This window comes from Dicentrarchus labrax, unplaced genomic scaffold, assembly GCF_905237075.1.
Source record: "Dicentrarchus labrax unplaced genomic scaffold, dlabrax2021, whole genome shotgun sequence".
Taxonomy (NCBI): domain Eukaryota; kingdom Metazoa; phylum Chordata; class Actinopteri; family Moronidae; genus Dicentrarchus; species Dicentrarchus labrax.
Window position 1 is genome coordinate 17,551,397 of NW_026136708.1, and position 20,859 is coordinate 17,572,255.

Consider the following 20,859-nt stretch of genomic DNA (forward strand, 5'->3'; position numbering starts at 1 on the left):
ACTTAATTATCCATTATGTATAGGCAGTGGTAGAATGTAACTAAGTAAATTTACTCATACTGTTTTGAGGTCCTCTCCCTGAATATTTCCATTTTATGATACATTTTCGGAGGAAATACAGTACTTTTTACTTCACTATCTTTATTTAATGGCTTTACTTACAAGCTACTTTGCAGATCCGATCATTAACTCAAAACAAATCAACTAATCAATTATGATGTATTATAAGTCAAGCTAGCCAGCAGGACATAAAGAAGCCTAATTAAAACTAGACCCACCTTCACCAGCTGTAGCATTATGAACACATTAATGCATTACTAATTATATTTTAATAACAGCATATTACATTTAGGATTCTGAAATTGGTCATTCTGCAAAACGAGTATTATTATGTCGGTACTTAAAGTACATTTTGATGCTAATACTACTGTTTAATGCAGGACTTTTTCTGCTGCATTTAAATATGTGGTGTTTTGTAGGCCTATGTAAGTGTCTTATCTATTGTCATGTTTTTGTTTTGTTTTTTAATGTTGTGTGTGGACCCCAGACCGAGTAGCTGATGTTCTGCTTTATCTAATATGGCATCCTAATGACAACTAATCTAATTTTCACTCACCTTAACACCTCTTCCATCCCTGGATGCAGCGCTTTACTTTATGAGGACAATCAGTGTGCACCCTCATCCACCGGATACACGCGCGTCACCGTCTCCCGCGAGACTGCCCTTAAGTGAAGCTCGTGCACGTGGTCTCCCTCTTTGGCCACTTTGCTGCAGGCTGCAAAAACTTCACAGCTTTCAACAAATTTCAGGTGTCATGCTTGTTTTGTTGTGTCCTCTGAAGCCGGGTGTGAGAGTTGGAATGAGGACCGTCCCCGCTGTCACACACACAGAGGATTTTACCCGGGTTAACGGTGAGTTTTTTCTCCTTTTTAATAACCGTTGATGGGGGGGTTAACTGTCATTCATACCTTCCTGTTTCTCATCACCTCTGCGTGTGGTCCCGGTAAAAGCTGGGTACACTTACTACAGAACAACTTCTACTGCTCTTGCAGGGAACAGTGCTAATAAACTCGTTATTTTTGTTTCTTTAATGCTATTATAAGGGTATTTTTTTGTTTCTTGGGTTTGTTGTTGGAGCTACCGCGGCGGCATTTGGTCACCATGGAGACGGAGCGTGAACGCGCAGAGGGACTCCTCGTTCACTCGCACATAAAAGTCTTCAAATCCACCAAATATATAACATGGAGAAGTTGTGCTAGAAAAACATTACTGCTTAAATTTTATTGTGTTTTTTCAACCACAGAGACACAAACAACAATTTAGCCACATGCTGGTCGTTTTTCGCACTTTAAATCTAAAGTGATTAACTATTATTAGGATGGTTTTCTTGCAATCTGCAATAGAAACAGTGTATTTGAACTGTCCCACTGTTGGACTGAGTGTAGCATCCTACACACAGTGTGTGACCAGTGCATGAAAGACAAAACACTATCTTGCCATCAGTGGTGAGATGTAAGCTCAATAACAATTTCAATAAACTTTACTTTTATTTGTGCATATTCATTTAAAAGTTATAGTTGATAGTTACTTTGCAGATTAAGATTTTACATATGGATTTGTAAACTTTGGGAAATTGTGATGGACATTGTTCACTATTTTCCAACATTTTATAAACTTAAAGATTAATGGATTTATGGAGAAAATAATATTTAGTTAGTTCTTGGCTCTAAATGCAATCATTTAGTATATATTCTACCACTGACAGCCTTTACTTTTCAGACTTAAGGTACATTTTGAATACTGACATGCTTTTACTTAAGTAAAATGAATGACTTTTACTTGTGATAGAGTCATCTTTATATTGTAGTATTGGTACTTATGTAAGGGATCTGGATACTTCTTTCACCACTGCTCGCCATGCTTTAAATGTTATTCCCTGCAGCCTCAGAAGTATTTTACACCTACAGTTTATTTTCTGTTTGGTTTTTTTTCTAGCTGCTTCTCGTCAGTGAGACATCCTGTAACCACTCGCATTATGAAATCAAACCACTGAAGTAATTTGCAGACTGTCTTGGCAAATGTCACATAGGCCTAAGTGGCCTCTATGGAGAGAAAACATGAGATTTGCAGCCCGTTCGTTCCACGGCGAAGCCCTTTGAGGAAAACGAGTGCAGAAATTGTCAGTGAAGCCAGACAGTCCCTGCGAGTCCAGTCCACCCAGCGACCATTTACCCCCAGAGATGGACACAGGCAACTTTTTGGAAAGAGCTCTGCTCGTGCAGACCGTGACAACAGGCCTCCATCGACCTTTAGGTTAGTCACAAACTCCACTTGAATGTCCTTCAGGTTCTGAGATCAACTGTAACTTGTAGAAGTAATGAGACATTTTTTTTTTACTTTTCAGTCTTCATGCTCAAAATTTTGATGCTCCTGACTCCAGGCCAGGTTCAGGGACTCGCCTCTCTCCTCTGGACCACGTATGTTCCCTAACACACACCTATATACTGTAGTTAAAAAAGGTATTTCAGTTTTGAATTATGGTATTATTTGTTGTAAGCTCAAATACATATTTGCATATTATGATGTTATATTACCATGAAAGCTGAAAAATAGGATAAGGAATATACACGCCTCTGTACGCCACCATAAAAGCTTATCTGGTTTTAATAAATAGGATTATAATGTTAATATATGAGATCAAAAATATGAATAATCACCAAAATAATGGAATCTCTTTGTGTACATAAGTAGTTTCATTGGTGGATTTGAGTTCTGGCTCAATGTTAACACCATCGTATGCCACTAATATGTTTTTGTGGTACCAGAAGCCAAAGTTTCCAGTCCCCTGCGAGGCTGAGGATTCATTCAAGGCCTTTCCCAAACCCCCCACTGACCCACTGGAAGTGAAGAGGGGCTTGGCAAGGACACGGGCACGCCTGCTCAGGGCTGGATCTCTCACCATGTTGCCTTCTGTAGAGGGACACACAGATGGTAAGGAAGAAAAAACTGCAAGCCTGGATCAAGGCAGAAAAGACGGTAGATAAAAGAAAAAACTAAAAGTGTGCTGAATGTGTGACATATAGTAGAGTAATTATGATTAGGTAATCCACGTTGTGCTTTCAGTAAAATGGTGATTCGTCAGACATTTGTGCATTTGTGAAACAGGTTTTAAAAAAAAAAAATTTAAAAAAGAAACCCAGTAGTCCATTCATTTCCTGTTGCATTGCCGTAAATCTTCTGTGTAGGCACTAGTGCAGGAGCAGTTTTCTCAAAGGGAAATGAATGGAGCCATTCACATGCTGACATTACACCTGATTTACATTCTCTGTTGTTGGGCTTGGTGAATTTACTGCTGCTGTTTTGAGTGGAAAATTAGTACACTCTTTCTCAAACCCTTTCTTGTGAATCTGCTATGTGGAGCAATAAAATACATGACATGGATGTTAAAAAAAACTCAATTTGGATCTGAATACGTATATGTATGTATACGGTATGTGACTGTGTACAGAACAAGTGCAGGACAAGTAGAAATGTTACTGCAGCATACAACAGAAACCTGTATATAACTTCTTGCCACATCCTTTCTGTGTGTGCAGTGAAAGAGAGATTGAATCTAGGCCCAGGACAAAAGCAGCCGTCAGCTAAACGACTCCCCAGTACAGATCACACTGTGGTCCCAAGTGGTCCCCACAAAGCTGGCCCACGCAGAACAGCAAGTGAAAGGTACGCTTTCTATCCCTCTGTTTGACTTGCAAGATCTGTCCTTCTCTCTCATCTGCCCCCCCACCCCTCTCCAGCTCCCTCTTTTTGACCAAAGTGACAATGCGACAATGAGTTGAAGATTTATAGGCACACAAAGGTTGCAGTGGTTGCCATTTCGAGATGGAGGTGATTGTGCCTCCCATTTTCGCCTTTCATGAAATCCTTCTCAGCCTGCTCCTTGCTTTTTTGCCTCTCTCTTTGCCCCAGTATGACAAATTCATTGAGTTTCTAATGTCTTTTTGTGCCCCTGTTTTGGTCCATAACCTATTTAGACTACAGGGAACAGAAAATTAATTAATAATTAATTACTAATACCTTAGTAAGGCTGATAACATTACTGTTATTGTTTGTGTTTTGCGCTTAAATGCCCATGATTTAAATGTTAAACATCCGGTGTTTAACATTTAGGAGGATCTTTTGGCAGAAATAGAATATAATATTCATAGGTATGTTTTCATTAATGTATAATCACCTGAATACAATAGTTGTTGTTGTTTTCGTTACCTTAAAATGAGCCGTTTTTTATCTTGGCCATGTTGACCCACCATATTTCTACAGTAGCCCGGAACAGACAATCCAAACACTGGCTGTATATAGGGCCTTTTGAGTTTCACAGCCACTGTATCTGTTTCTCCTTCGTGTTTGGTTGCGACTCAGTTGGTTGCAATCTGCAGTCTCACCACTTGATGCCATTAAATCCTAGAAACTGGTCCTTTAATGAAAACACAGGCCTAGAAACTCAAATTGACTGACATGTCTTGTATACTACATATATTCTGCTTTATTCAGTGTTTCTACCGTTTTTTAAAGAGATCTCTGCAGGGAGAAGCTGACTGCAACAACTCCCATGATCCCACAGGACTTCACAACATCACCAAACTTTATCTTTTGTTATTGTTTTAATGTAAGAAGCCCCCTAGTGGCAGAAATTACATATTGTACGTACCTTTAATTAAAACTGTATTACCCATAAACATTTCCCAAAGCAAGCAGCTTTTAAAGCCATGATTTACTTGATCCAGGGCCTGAACCTTTTAGATACATTCAGCTACCAGCACTGACAGCTGAACATATGATGTCAGTTAGACCAGCAAAGGTATCACTAAGTAATAGATAGAACGAATTCTTCAACTTGAGACACTCGACCCCATTTTAAACCCTCATATACTTTACTATACACTATATCTTGGTCACAGTTACATCCAGCTTCTTGGCAAGTTTCATTCGTAATGAAACTGCCTCTATCCGTCTTTACAATCATGTGTCAGCTTTTACACCTTCACAGTGCAGAAAGGCTAAAAGCTCTGATTTTTTCTGCCGACCTCATCAGCTGTGTGTTAGCACGAGGGGTATAATTCTGCGCGTGAGGTTGGGGGCTGTCGTTACAATCCATCCGCCTATTGATTGGGTGGGGCAGCTGGGACTGTAGAGGGGGGACAGACCATAAAACACAGAAATCTGGGTATTGCTGGCAGCAAAGCCCCCTCACCTCCTCCCTCGCAACTCAAGTTAACACACAATGTTTGTATAACTTGTTGCTGACAAAGAAAGGTCCCAAGAGATGAGACTGTGGTCAAGTTTTGATTTAAGAGGATAAGATCAAAGAAATCCCCTCCTGATTAGTGTTAGGTCAGAGTTTTTGAAGTACTCTTCTCTAGTGTTGCAAGGAACTACATAAAAGGTGCATTAGATAGAGACAAACAGAGTGAAAATCACAGAGCTAGTCAAGCCAGAAGTACACTGACTGCAAGTGGAAATAGACACAGCACGACAGATTAATGTGATGAGTTGGATGAGATATAAAGATAGGGGAGATTAGACATCCACTAGGTTCTTTTTCTCCAATAAGCCGGAGCTTTATAGCTCCAAATGGCTCTCTATTAGATTTGGGTGCCCATCTGGGCAAGGCTGGCAGCAGCGTGTGTTGTGACTGCAGTGCACTGGCCAGGCCTAAGACAGGGATGAGGTCATGTCTCAGAGAATGCAGTATCACACAAAGAGGCCTTATTATCAGGCTCTTAATCCTATCATACAGAGCCAAAGCCCCCTCTCTGACATTCACTGCAACATGCATTGGCCAGCACTCCCTGCTGCATATGCCCTGTGTGCCAGCTTACACCAATCACTAAATCTCCATCAAAGTAAAAGTGCACTCTATAGTAGCACCCACATGTTGTATATTAATGTCAATGTCACAATGCCTTCTGGCTCCAGTAAAATGGAAAAGAGAATTTCTTTTACAATACTGAGTGCCATTTTCTGTCTTATAACTGTCAGCAAGACCATGAAATAAAGCTTTTACTCCCACTTGAGAGTAAAAGCTTAAAGAAATATTCCAAACTGAGAGCTTTTGTATTAATGTCATGGCAAAAGCTTCAGATGATCCTGATAACATAATAATGTTTGTCTTTAACATGAGTGATTACACTTTTCCATGTAAGTTTGATTCACTCTTTTGTGTGAGATTTGTGGCATAATCTTGCAGTTATAGAGGTGACCTGACTGATTTGATGACTCAATATACTGCTTGTATTTATCTCTGCTCATTAATAATTATTATTTCAGCTGTTCACATAGCAGTTAGTCATTAGAGACACTACCTGTCATGTTTCACAGAAATTATTGGAGCATGTAGTCAATCTCTTTGGGTGTGAGAGGAATAGTGCAGACTTGACAGAGACGTGCAGAGAGTAAGATTTAGCAGTGACATGGAGAGGGCAAGCCACAACACAGAGCATAGCATGACAAGGGGCGTGTTTTTGGAAGAACTATACGGTTACTGCACAGGCGGTGAGACTGTGGAGACAGCTCACAGTGACAAAGCATGAACAGCTTTAACCAGACTGCCCACAAAGCTAAGATCTTAGTTCCTGTCTGTTGGGGATTGCAGTTTGTGATGCACAACGGCACACACACAAAAACTTACAAACAGTCACGCACAAACAGACACACACACACACACACACACACACAGACACACAGATACAGACACACACACACACACACACACACACACACACGCACACATATGTATCTGCATGAGCTTAAATGTACATACACAGATGCATGCACACACTACAGATACCAGCACCTGCGCACAAGTCTCAACCTCTGCTGCAAGAGAGACACCTAGTGGCAGTTTATGAAAATACACCTGTGGCCTTGACAGAGTATAAAGTCAGCAACTTTTCATGGAGATTTGTTCTTTGACACAAAAACTCATCTTTTAAACCTTTTTTGTTTCTTTCAGTTAAGGTTTTTTTTTAAATAGTATTTACGGGTGTCTGGTTAGCTCAGTCGGTAGAGCTGGTGACCCATCTACGCAGCAGTGTGGGTTGGAATCCGACCTGCGCCCTTTGCTGCATGTCATCCCCTCTCTCTGCCCCCCTTTCCTGTCTATCTCTCTCTATCAAATAAAGGCCAAAAAATAGTATGTACTATTATTTTAATGCCCAAATGAGCCAAATCTCCCAAAGTCAATTAAATTAAAGTAAACTAGTCAATAGTCCCATACTGTATGTCTCATCTCCAAAATCTGATGTAACCAGGCTCTTTGTGTTTTTGTGTTTCTTTGTGTCAACAGTAGAATAATGCAGCCTGGTGATGACTCAGGTGTTGGACCCACAGAGTGCAGAGTAGGATGGAGAACAGGTTTGTCCAGATGTACTAAATGAACCTCATTGCTATTTTTTTACATATTAAACATGAATGGTGCATTTTGTACACCATGTAAAAGAAAAATGTTGTTGCAACTTCTTCCTAACATACCATTCAACCACAGTTTTTACTTCAAATGTAGCTTATTTTCTAAGATGCCTAAAGCCAAACTGAAATCCACAAATATGCCTAAATATAATAAGAAATGAGCCCATAAATGTTTCGCCAACAACATAGACACACATTTCTCCCAGTAAATGAACACCCCTTTCTGAGTGTCAAACTTTGATTGGGGTGTTGTTGCTAAGGGACTTAATTTCCACCATGAGAGGCAGCCAGCCAATAGCTGAGAGAGCTGTTGGTTTGAGCAACCACAGTTTCCTGCATCACACCAAGCAAAGGGGTATGCAAATGTTCAGCAAAAAGAGATGCATGGTCTGTGAGAGGCTGCAGACATTTGCGTGCACAAACATATGCACACGTGTTTTCATCACACATGCACGTCACATGCTGATACACAGACTATTTCACATCAGCACAAACAGATATCAGAGGAAGTGAAGTTGAGGATGGTGACCTTTCATTGTGGCATCAAACTTCCTGCTGTTTTATTTTAAGACACTGAACTTGTGAACCATGCCTGCCGCTCATGTTCACCGTCTGGGTTTGGCGGTGGTAATTGGCTAACTGCAATTCTCTCTTCGCATTTCAGAGCTGGGGAATGGAGAAAACACCACAAGCACAGAGGAGGAGGATGCAGAGTCACTGGTGTGGAATAATGCCATTGCTCCTCTTCTCCAACAACTAGAAAGTGTGGCTGCAGGTAGTGTGAGCAATGCAATAACTCAATAAGAAAGTGCAAACATGGGACATATATTAGTCTTGACCGGATGCATTCATTTGACCTAAAGAGTATATAGTTTCTATCACCTACTCCACTCACCACATCACATATTTCATTTGGCATGTTGGGTTGAAGACTGTCTCTGGAGCTAATCTAAAATGTAATGTGGTTACAGTAGGTTTTTTATAGTGCCTCATTTCTCTGTTTCCTTACTACATTTCATTTTCAACCAGCAGACGGGCAAACAGATTCTTAGAATTAGTCAGATAGTCATGCATGAAGTCTCACAAAATGAAAAAGCACTGTCATTTCAGCCACTGAAGAAAGGCAAACAAAATAGTGTTATGTTTGGCATCCATACAGAATTGTCTTAGTCTGAAACTGCAGTCTGGCAGCCATGAAATGAAATCTATGGCTGTAAATATTTTAACACTCTACAAATTTAATGGAAAATTCATTTGAAAGATAAATATTAAATATTTATTGTACCAAGTGCCTTCTGGCTCATGCATAAAACACCTTTCAGATTCAGTGGGAAATTGCAGTGAAGTGTTGAGTGTGAGACTGCAGCCAACCTTTTTTAGAAATGGCCAAACCCAGTTATTTATGCAAGGAAAACATTTATTTTACCTCAAAAACAAGGAAAAGACTCCACCCTTTGTCTTCCTCTGCCTAAAGATTGTAGCTGCCTGTTGCAGAAAGTGTTCCCCTGCATCTGACCATAGAAACTAAGAACTGGTTCTTAGAAAAGAGAGGAGAATGTTATTTTACTGCTGACCAATGTATTATTGATGTTGAGGATTTAACCTCAAGTTCCTCATGCAAATGATAAATGCACACCATGCAGTAGAGCCCAAGTATATTGCACATACCGTAACACACACAAAGTATCACTCATCTGTATTTATATGGATGCACACTTGCCAACACACACAAGTGAGTGTTTTCATTTTGGGATGTTTGCTTTCTTTGTGAATGTTTGACATGTTGCCCTGAACTTGACATCTTTTTTCTTTTTTTGCAATATCTGCTTTGCTGCAATGCCAGGCAGTTCTGAGGGCTCGGTGGACCGCCTCTGTGATTTGTGTGACGGTCTCCATGGCACCTTGGCAGAAGCGGACATGCTCGGCCGACGCTGTAAGAGGAGGTCAGGGATACTTCGAACACTGTTCCGCCTCATCGACCTCAACTCTGCCCAGCTCAACCTGCACATCGGCAAGCTGTGCCTCGTTGTGAGTCATCTGTGTCTATGTGGGTGTCAGCATGTCTGCCTATCCCTATCAAAAAGGTATCGCGGGCACTTGGGCATTTGATACAAAGGTTGAAAAAGAAAGTTTTTTACATTTTTCTCTCCAGCTGTCTGTCAGTGGAAACAACCTGCTCAACATCTGTAAGCTCATCTTCCAGATCAGCCGCAGTGAAAGCAACGACATCCTCTTCCAGAACAACTCTATCATAGGTGAACACTAGGTTTCATGGAAGTTACATAAAGTCAGTTTAAAGGAACACAATGTTCAATATTCTTCTTCATGTTGGCTTAAGTAAATGTTCCCACTATTATTAAAAATGTTTTTATGTCCGGTTTATAAGCTGCTCCAAGAGCATAATGTTCTCTGCTGGCCTGGCCTCTTCAGTCAAGCCTGGAATGAATTTTAGCTGTCTGGCTCTACTTGAACCCCTTTGCTAGGTCATTACAGATTGCAGTATGTGCCTCATATGGATGTTAACATTCAATTTCTGTCTGTATCTAGACTCGCTTCTGGGAATTTTGAGCAATGAGGATGTGTCTACATCTGGAGAAGCTCTGTTGTACTGTGTTGGGACTCTGAAATTTCTCTCTGGAAACAGTGCAATACTCAGACTCCTGCTGGACAAGAACTGTATTGGTGTGGCTCAGAAACTTATCCAGAGGCTCTGCGTGGCAGAAGACACCAACTTCACTATAGCAGGCCACATCCTCGTACAGGTGTGTCACAGACTTTAAATAGCATTTTAAAATGTTTAGAATAAATCCTTAGATATTTGCTGTACACCAATCTTTTTAAACCAATAGCTTTTATATTACAACTCAGTGGGAAACTTGTAGCATCTTACAAAACAACACACATATTTTAATTTATGTGGCTATGTGAGTAAAAAACACAAAGTTATACTAAGTCACTATAAAGGAACACAATGTTAAATATTCTTTTTGTTCTGTTTGTTGGCGGGTTTTACCACTATTAGGCAAAAATGTTTTTGTTTATGTCTCGTATATAAGCTGCTCCAAGAGCAAAATGTTCTTTGCTGGCCTGGCCACTTCAGTCAAAAACACACCCTGCTTCACTCTTCCGAAAATGATTGCTGCTAACCGCATAAGTTGGCCCAAGCAAACATCTTGAGCCAGCGCTTCATTTGATATCCAACATAAGTCATTATGCTTTTAGAGGAGGGAAACAGACAGACCATGACTTTCCAGAACTTCCAGTGCTGCCGTGCGTTGGAAATTACTGTTTCCCTCTTTTGAAAGAATGATTTATGTCCATACTGAATAGTTTCCGGTTGCTGTGCTGTATGGCATCCTGTACAGGCCAACAGCCAGCCTTAATGAGCATATGACCAACATTGTGTGCAAGCCACAAATTCACAACACTGACATGCAATACTGACCTAAATATAAATGCTTAGATACAGTGGGTACATTTCTATACATTTCTTCCTGCTATCCAACATTCTCACCCTTCGTTCTCTCTGTCTGACCTCTGACCCCTGTAGCTGACAGCGACACTGAGGAACCTCGCAGATCACCCTGACTCCCGTCCACTCTTCATCTCCTTCTCTATAGTACAAGAGCTCTGTTTGGTACTGCGGCGTCATCGCAAAGACCAGGACATCTGCACCAACATTTCCAGAATATACAGGTATTGCACTTCCATTAGATTATATTAATATGACATGACGTTACACCTCACTCCTGGTTTGGATTATTTTTGCTATTGGGGATCATTTCTCTACAGCTCACATAAACCTGATATGATCAAAACAGGCCATCATTCAGCTCACACCCTGTCTTCTCTCTTTGCCTGTCCAACTCTAGCAGTTACTCTCCTCCTAAATGTCCTGCTTTCTTTCTCACATGGCATCTTTGTAGTTGGGTCTCACAGAACAGAGTAGGCAGAGAAACATACATTTATCAGACAGGATGTGGTTATACACCTGTTTTTGTGTCTATGCCGTTATAAACACTTGAGGAAGTGATACAGCTTATTTCTGTCATGCCAGTTTCTGTAGTTTTGAGCTTATTCAGCTTATAGAGTTGCATAAACTTATTAGTTATTTATATTCAGGAATTTAAATGGAGACAATGTAACTTTAGCTGAACAGTGGCCACTGTGGCCACAAGTCACAGTTGTGGGACAACTGTAAATATTATGAATGTAGTGAAGTAGCAAGGTCATAAGGTCAGCAAACTGACTCGTTTATACATACATATACAGTGAGATCAAAATTTGCTAAGATCAGCTAACATCAGCCACTATAGGTTAATGTTTATACCAGACCAAAGCCTTTGGGTATATTGAAATAAATTAATACTGTGTCATTTTTTCATTAAAAAGTTATATCGTCTCACTTCAAGCCTTTACAGGCAAAATATTGCACACTATAATTGGAATTTAACACTAACCTGGAGGTGTTTCTGCACTTTCACTGAATCAGACAGACACTTTATGTAAGCTCAGCTGTATCCACCCTCATCGCACAACTTCCACTGTTGTACTTCTTACTTCAGATTGAGTGCAGTAGTGTGTAGAGGCATGGGACAGGGGTTCAATGTAAAACCAGAAACAGGGCGTTGGCACCAAAGTCACCCGAGGTCTCATCTTCTCTGTGACAGCAGGCCACTTACTGCAGGCTGATTATCATCTGATTACAGTACCTCCACCAAACAGAGTGCAATGACACAAATGATTCAGTCCCCATATTCTTTTACCAGTTTCTCTCTCTAGGTCTCGGCCTCCACTCACAAAATATAAGGCAAAGCAGTTTCACTAGGTGTTAGCGCTGATGAAGCTAATACTGCCTGAATATTTTTGCCCACGGTAATGAAAGCATGAACGGTAGATCCCGGCCCAAACCTACTTATCCATTAGCTGTGTTGATTTAATATCTCCATATTTAGTCAGCAAAGTGGAGCAGTCAGTGGGTGGAATGATCAGTGGTATTTGTTGTCCCCTTTCTCTCTCAGTAAACTCTCCTCTTACTCGGAGTGCCGCCTCGCTCTGGCCCAGACCCCCGACTGCTACCAACTATTTTTAGAACTGCTGAGCAAACATCACCAAAAACAGGTGAGTCCACGAGCCTCCTCTTGTTTGTGTGTGTGAGTGATTGAGTCTGTGAGTATTAGCGAGAAGCAAAGTCTTTTCCAGTGTTCATGTAACTCCACTGAGCTATGTTTACCCTCAGAACAAGTTGTTTGTGTACGCCAAGTCCAAGCATATTTAAGGACATTGTGTCCATTTGCACGTAGCGTCCGTCTCTCTTTTTCTGCTCTTCTATGTGTGTGTGTGTGTGTGTGTGTGTGTGTGTGTGTATGTGTGTTTTGACATTTAATCATCCCAGGAGGGGCTGAGTAAGTCAAGGAAGGGGGAGGAGGGCAAGAGGAGGAAAAGGGGAAAAAACAAAGGAGGTGAGCTTGAGTACATAATAGATATTAGGGGTGAAACAGAGGTGGAGGGGAGGAGTGATACGATGAGGAGGAGTAGAAGAAGAAAAAGGGTCGGACTTTGGCAATCAAACATGACTGACATGTGTTCTTAATCTCATACTGAATAAACACACCCACGTCTTCAAATACACACACACACACACACACACACACACACACACTGGACAGTAAGACATGTAACAAGCACCTAGTCCAAGGACAGTCCGTCCTGTTCCCATATCAATGTCACTATGGGCTTATGGGAGAAATGAGTGTGTTCTGCTCTTCATGTTATTGACTAAGACGAGTCAGGATACAAGGGTGACGCACAGGGTGTCATTTGTTACCTTTTTTCTCAGTACGTGTGATATAACTCATTGAAAAGATAGGGTGTAGTTATACTCAAACAAGTCTGCACAGCTATGAGCTCTCTGGGAGGAAATGAGTGACACCTATTAGACAGGGCAGGCTCACTGTGCTGCAGGTGGCTGTTGATCTTAAAATACTAAATGTGATCTCATATTGAATGTTGACTGTTCTCATCATCAGAAACAATCCGTTCTCTTGGGAGGGAGGTTGTTGTTTTTTTACCACCACCACCCTAACTGAAACACTTTCTCACTCATATTTTTACACACATAGGCCCTGTATACAATCACACACACACACACACACACACACACACACACACACACACACACACACACACACAGGGCTCGTGGTCATGCAAATGTGGAGAAATGGTGGAGCAATGGGAGCAGTTAGAAGTTCATCCGCCCTCTGGTTCCCTATCCAAGTGCTATGTACTATATCTGTGTACTATATTTACTATATAACTATTTGGATCTACTATATATAATATAGGCACACTTCACTATTTTCTGGTATTCTACAGATGAAACAATAAATTGATTAAACAACAATATAAATTGCAGATTAACAGATAATTAAAATAATTATGTGTTGAATCTTTAAAATATACATTCATGTGATAAATATGAGCCCAGAAACCAGTATAAATAAGCTCTAAATATACTGTGTGTCCTATATAATCCACACACGATAACTCAACACTGAACAAGTTAAAATATTGTGTTTGAGGCCTTTCTGCCACATTTGCAATGGAAAATAACCTCTTTTGCTTTCATTTTTAAGTAAAATAATTGTCAGCTGCTGATTGACCACTACAATATTGTCTCCCACAGGACCTTGTCGTGCGCCTTCTTTTCACCCTCGGGAACCTCACAGCCAAAAGCGACGAGGCTCGGCAGCAGCTCTTTCAGTGCAAGGGCTGCATGGACACACTTCTGCAGCTGTACGACAGCTACCAGCTCAGAGACGAGTCGCCGCACACACCCTCGCGGAAAGGGCCCCCTTCCTCCAGCAAGCCTCTTGCACCACCAGTGAGTGTGCAGGAACATGAGGATGTGCTGGTGAAGCTGGTCAGGGTCCTGGCAAACATGTGCATCCACCCGGCCGTAGGTCCAGCTCTGGCAACCAACACAACCTGCATTCAGCTGCTGATGGAGACACTCGGTGAGCAGGAGGAACTCATTGTCTTTGAGTCATTGTTAAGTGAAAGATGAGGTGTGAAATAGAAGATGCAGTCAGTAGCAGATTTACGGCTGCATTTCTAGATTTGTCCTGTTTTGCCCATGTTACATCTGTATGTCATACAAAGGAAGCAGTGTGTGAAAATCTGATGTCCTGTTAAGTTTAAAAATAGCTGCTTGCAGCTTTGTACGTACAGTAAATATATGCTAGGCATCTAACCACTTCCTTTGTGCTGGGAACAAGACATGACTTTGGTCGAAAACACACTCATTTGTCTGTTCATTCCATCGTTCGCTTTCCTCTCAGAGCTTTGTGTTCGATACACAGCACATCCTCTTTTGGTTTACTTGTTGTTTTTTTAAGTCTAACAGAGCGAAGCACTTCACTGCATGAGCAGGATGTTCTGTCACATCTCATAGCCGATTTGGTTTGTGTGTGTGAAATTCTCCCAGGTGGTTAGATGGTTTCAGGACAGATTGAACCGATACGCAGGTGGGTGTGAAACTCTCGATTTCGCTGCTGCCTCCTACACACACTTCATGGCAGTTGGGGGGGGGAGATATTAAATAAAACAGGTCAAACTGGTGAAATAATGTCAAATCTTCTTGCCAGAGAGTAAGATGGGAAGTAAATTAAGTAACTGAAGACAGAAACATAAAACAAGCAAATGAAGGAGACTGTGGAGTTGGTGTGACAGCTGGAAACAGAAAACAAAATCTCAGCCGAGGATGAAAGAGCAGGCTTGGCTGATCGATGTCCTGTTTTGATCAAGTTCATGACAGGCTGTGCTGCTTTACATTACAGAGCTCCGAGGGAGGGGCACAACAAAGCGGTATTTTCAGTCAGAACCAGAAACTAAATTCAGTGTGACACAGGCGCTTGGTTGACACCGACCGCAATATCCGCGATTTATGACCGAGCCTGCGACATCTGCTGCTATATCAGGAACAGACTTGGTTTCCAAGCAGCTCACAGTGTCACGGCTGGTTGGATTGGGTCACATTGACCTTTGTATGCCAGCTCATGATCAAACCAACAATATCAGGCCAGAATTTAACCACAGATAACAGCTTCTTTTATGATAATGTCACAGTGTCACAGCAGTGTGGCTGAGCTGTAATATGCAAAAAGGCTGAAAACCCACTGTACTGTATTACTGCATGCATTTTAAATCATTCTATTCACCTATACGTTGTCATGTTTATCCATTTACATCTACATTACCAAGTGAAATATGAAAAACAACCTTTGTTTACACACTCCATATTGCAGTTGTTTTATGGAGTAATTATCTACCTTTACTTTATCTTCTCCCCTTCATTAACATAAAATGATGCAAAGCTTTCACCTGGATTCACCTGGTCAGTTATTATCAGGGAGTGACTCCAGAACAAGGGCCACTTCCCATGAATGAATATGTCAGGAGCATGGAAGCCTTGTTCCTGTTGACTGCAGTACGGATGCTCCCTCTGTTGGTTGTAATTTAAACAGGAGGATTTTTCAGGAAAAATCAGAGGCATCTACCTCAAAATCTCTGTTAGAAATAATGTTCATTTAGGTTGCTCTTGGTGATGATTATTTCTTGTTTTTCTTTTGTGTGTGTGTGTGTGTGTGTGTGTGTGTGTGTGTGTGTGTGTGTGTGTGTGTGTGTGTGTGTGTGTGTGTGTGTTTGTCTGGGGATGGCACAGAGCTGAGGTCTGTGCAGGGAAGCGAGGAGCTGTTGGTGAATGTGGCTGCCACCATCAACAACCTGTCCTTCTACCAGGAAGAAAGCTCTGTGCTCAGACACAGTCAACTCGCCATCGCAAAGTGTAAGACTCACTGACCTTAATGTAGAAATTAAAAACAAACACAATGAGAGTGTGTTACTGTTTGTCTGTTTGGCTGATTTGACGTCTTTCTTTGTACTTTAGTGATGTTGAAGTTGGTACTCAGCTCCAGTATGGACGCCATGCTTGAGGCCACCCGTGTATTTGGAAATTTGTCACAGTCCAAGGACGTACGGGACTTTATTATGCAAAACAAAGGTATATGATGGACACAAACACCAACAGACACACAATACACATGAAACTATACTTCTTTCATGTTTAAGGCATACAGTATTCACTGATTCTTGCAGGAAAGAGTTGGCCTGTTAGAATCAAACTTGACCAACTCTTTAAAGCCTAATAATACACTGAAATAAATGATGTAAAGATGTAAAAACCCACCTTGACACAGACTGTCCAGTACAGTATGTACATGCATACAGTCATGTCATGTTTAGGCTAGGCTTATCTGCAAGGCCAGCTACAGTCAGTATAAACATGCCTACTGACTCTGGTGATAGGAGCCCTCTTATCTTTGCCCTGCTTTGTCTTTGTGCGCTCCCTCATCTTTCTCCGCTCTCTTCCCCTCAGTGCACCAGTTTGTAGTGACGCTGCTCGACTCAAAAAGCACCGAGATGTGTTTTTCAGCCTGCGGGGTCCTCACCAACCTGGCTCTGGACCCTCCAAACAGGGTCAGTCTCTCACTAGAGGGGGCTGCTGCCAAGTAAGGACTGATGCACTAAGAGATTAGGGTTTGTTCATGTGCATATATATATATATATATATATATATATACAGCACATTTTTGTATTTTATTTGACAGGCAATTTACACACTTTTCACCAAATATAGTAAAGCAGATCTACTGTGCTTGGACGAATAATATTCATTATGACCTAAAATTTAGTTAAATCATCTTAGTGCTCATAACTAGCAGCAACACATACATTATGTAAATATATCCCCATAATTACTGTATTCTACATTTTGTGCCAGTGGGTGTTAGATTTGGCTGCTAAATCTGGTGAATAGAGGGTATAAAAAGGATGCTGTTTGTTAAAGGAATATAAAGGAACACGCCTATTCACTTTCTTGCCCGAGTGATAGATGAGAAGGCCAGTTCCACTCTCAAGTCTCTACACTAAATATGACACTAGCTGGAAATACTGGAAACCAGGTGGAACAGCTAACCTGGCTCTCTCCAAAATTAATAAAACTCAGCACCTCATACACTCAAACAACAACCAAAGTTGTGTTTTTACAGGGGATTCTTTGCAGGACTGTTATCTCCTGTTTTCAGTCTTTAGCTAAGCTATGCTGCTAACAGACTCTCTAAGAAACTCCAAGACTTTTTTTTGTCTTTCTCAAAATCTATTTTTTTAATAGCAAACTGAGCTAAAGCTTTCTGGGTGTTTGGCAAACGTAGCATCCTCTTCACAGCAGAGAGTAAACTGTGTTTTTTGGGGGGAAATATGGTTTTCATTTGACAAACATGAGCACAACAACTCTACTGGCATGAACAAGATGCTACTAATCATCTCAATCTTGATGTTATTTGTTCACAGTAGTTAAAATTAGAATTACTAATTTGTACATCTAAATTTCCTTGTACATTTTTAACACATGGAAACTCAAAGTGGAACAGATTCAATCTGTAGTGTAAGCTTCTCACTTCCAAAACTGAGCATTGCTTTTACAGTTAACTCCCTATTTCCCCTTTACACACGGGCACACAAACACACACACACACACACACACACACACACACACACACACACACACACAAACACACACACACACATACACAGTCCTCTCTCAGATGTCGGTCCAATGAACTGGAGCTAATGCCCACAAACCTGCTGGTCATGTGAATCCCTCTCCCTCAAGTCATACGATGTGTGAGGTATGTGTCTGTGTGTGTGTGTGTGTGTGTGTGTGTGTGTGTGTGTGACCAGGCTTGTGGACTGTCTGAAAGACTTTGGACCAGGTGATTGGCAGCTGGCGGGCCAGGTTTGTCAGGCGCTGTGGAACATGATCGCCGGTGGCTCAGAGAAGCTGCTGGACACACAGGAGAGAGAGTCACTGCTGGAGATCCTTGTTGCATACTTAGGTTGGTGCACAGTGTTATTACTAATCCTTACATAACAAGGGAGGGAGCCATGCTGGAAAGAACATGCTCTTATTCACATCTGTGGCCCTCAGGGGGAAGGGAGGGACACACCGACTATCATGAACACAATACCTCCACTGTCACATCTGGGAGCTGCCTGAACACAAAGCCTGTCACTGAGAAGTATTCAAAATAAACCTGAACCCGCTCACTGCCCTCTCTCATCCTCCGTCCACTCTTTTTGTTTCATTCCTCAGATGAAGAAGAGGCTCTTAAATGGATAGAAGATGAAGATATGAGGGACTTCCACAGGGCCTGCTGGGAGTTAGAGTTCTTACCTGTAGCTCAAAAACTGATGAAGACGCTCCAGCCTCCGGGCCGGACGGCCTCGTGAACTGGAACTTAAATACTTAGTCCAGAGACTACATCATATCTATTAATCACTTACCTCCACTGGGTTTTTAAGGTGGCTGTAAAGGTTTGTAGTTTTCTTTTTCATGGAGGGAGTAGGTGAGGTCGGCTTGAATTTATGTCAGTTTGTTGTTTTTTTAAGGCCTTTAAAACGTCTCTTCACTGTACTGCCCGTCCGTAGGCTCAGATATAGATGGGCAGCAGCCATTGTGACATGAAATAGTAGGGCAAACACATATATTACCAATGATAATCATTAAGGCTTTGTTACGTTCAGCTCAAACAGTGTCAGGGTGCTGCTGTTGGCTCACTGGAAAGGCTCTGCTACACTAATTGGAATGGAGCCTTAATTAGCGTGGCTGCTGTGAAAAAGGTCAATTGATTGGAGGATTCAATCTAAGGATCTTTTAGATCCTTAGATTTAAGGCCTGCAAATGGTCAGTGTGTCATATTCAAACCAAAAGATTTTAGGTGGCTGATGAAGGTAATTATGCAAAATATAAGAAGCACTGAATCTACGTAAAACAATACGTGTGAATGTGAAAATGAAAAGAAAAAAAATCTCTGTTCTGTGGACAAATATTTGCATTTACATTTGTATTTCATTTTCATTTATTTATTTTCTGGTCACTCCTCGCATTATCAATACGAACAGCTACATGTTTTTTTATTGTTTAAATTTTTAACTTTTTTCACTTTTTATGCACTTTAATTCCCATAAAACTTGCAGTAGCCTTAATTTATGGGTATCTTCACGTGTACAGGGATAATTTAATGCAAGCTCTTTGCACATTTGATCTGTTTTGCTAGTACACCGAGTTGTAAAGGTTGTTTTATGATAATGTTGTCTTGAAAACACTCACCTGGAAGTTACCTCATAAGGAAATCTTTTACTGTCTGTGGATTGTGTGGCATTGGAACTTGTACATAATAAAGCAGAAGAGAGTGGAAAAAAAAACATTTTTTTGCTGTCAAAGCCTTTATTGTTACACAGATATGGGGCCAGGCAGTGCTTACACGTTACACCAAGTAGCCTAAAGTACAGCATTTCAAAATCACATCGTTATTACATCGAAACAAATCAGAAACGGCACTTAATGTAAAAACCCTCTTTCAGTTCCCCCAGTTTTCACACAACAGTGACCTTAAAACAACCACAAGACAAGCTGATGTTTCAAAAACAAAACCTAAACAATTCAATAGCCAGCGCTAATAACAAACATTGTTCTCTACATAGATTTCATCAGGTTGATATGAAAGACGGCTGGCAGATATCAAGGTTGCTTAATAAATGTTTCCTATTCCATAAATCGTCTGGGAAAGCCACCGAAATGTGAAGGCAGTTTGGTAAGTGGGTATAACACTGAGTTTCTCCTGGTGATTGTGTATTGACAGACAGGCCTCTGTGGCCTCGATAGGAAACAACCCTGAAGTTCAGACAGATAACCAGCCTCACAGGGGAAATTGAAGGATTTTTTCCCAGTGGGGTGGAGACAAACAGGAAGGAGAGGTAAGGTGTCCGACAAGGAATCCCCCCCCTCCTTCCCCTCCCTCTTATCTCGATCCAAATGTTGGTCAGGAGCAAAGACGAACTTTGACCTTGACCGCACCACAGAAACAGGGACCATTATGTGGCTCCCTGTGAGTCACACAGTTCTCAAGCTTATACAGTAAAATTAAATTCACATGAAAGTCCCTGGAGTTCAGCTCGCTGGTGAGAAAGTGAGCTTCATCAACAAAGAGCTGAGTGTACTTTGGAGCAGACGGTGATAGAGTAACGCTCCATGTCTTTTCATGAGTCATCTTTTGCATATGAGCATTTAAATATGCTTACTAATTAGCATGGGTTATTTGACTTGCTGTACTTGTGCAACTGAGCAGTAGAAGTGAGCTGATGGTGACACTGATTGTGCTATGACTGTTTGATTCCTGAATTGTGTAGGCCTCTCCGCATCGAATACAATCTCTTTAATGAAGCAATGAAATCAAATTGTTTAGGAGAAAACTACAAATGATACACAACAA

The 20,859-nt window shown here is 41.2% G+C and overlaps 1 protein-coding gene across 5 annotated transcripts; it reads left to right on the top strand.

Moving 5' to 3' along the window:
* The first annotated feature begins 710 nt into the window (after positions 1 to 710).
* On the top strand, positions 711 to 19,794 carry armc2 (armadillo repeat containing 2). Of its 5 annotated transcripts, none has more exons than XR_007885867.1 (18): positions 711 to 912; positions 1,997 to 2,314; positions 2,406 to 2,478; positions 2,827 to 2,992; positions 3,598 to 3,724; positions 7,347 to 7,414; positions 8,133 to 8,243; positions 9,312 to 9,496; positions 9,621 to 9,723; positions 10,016 to 10,230; positions 11,019 to 11,164; positions 12,490 to 12,589; positions 14,154 to 14,484; positions 16,191 to 16,313; positions 16,416 to 16,529; positions 16,905 to 17,005; positions 18,269 to 18,423; positions 18,516 to 18,657. XR_007885867.1 is itself a non-coding variant. In XM_051409804.1 (18 exons), the coding sequence occupies exons 2-18, from the start codon at positions 2,106 to 2,108 to the stop codon at positions 18,617 to 18,619; spliced, it is 2,463 nt and encodes an 820-aa protein (XP_051265764.1). In that variant the 5' UTR covers positions 711 to 912; positions 1,997 to 2,105; the 3' UTR covers positions 18,620 to 18,674. The 5 variants fall into 5 exon arrangements, 3 of the variants coding, with proteins under 3 accessions (XP_051265764.1, XP_051265762.1, XP_051265763.1); XM_051409804.1 differs by having other exon boundaries at positions 16,905 to 17,037; positions 18,516 to 18,674; XR_007885866.1 differs by lacking the exon at positions 18,516 to 18,657 and adding an exon at positions 18,681 to 18,818 and having other exon boundaries at positions 712 to 912.
* The last annotated feature ends 1,065 nt before the right edge of the window (positions 19,795 to 20,859 follow it).

Bases quoted from the DNA above. Each gene is read 5' to 3' on its own strand.
- armc2 (XM_051409802.1), top strand. From the start codon at position 2,106: ATGGAGAGAAAACATGAGATTTGCAGCCCGTTCGTTCCACGGCGAAGC. The intron at 9,724-10,015 runs GTGAACACTAGG...GTCTGTATCTAG, and splicing joins CCAGAACAACTCTATCATAG to ACTCGCTTCTGGGAATTTTG. The intron at 17,038-18,268 runs GTAAGGACTGAT...GTGTGTGACCAG, and splicing joins CTAGAGGGGGCTGCTGCCAA to GCTTGTGGACTGTCTGAAAG.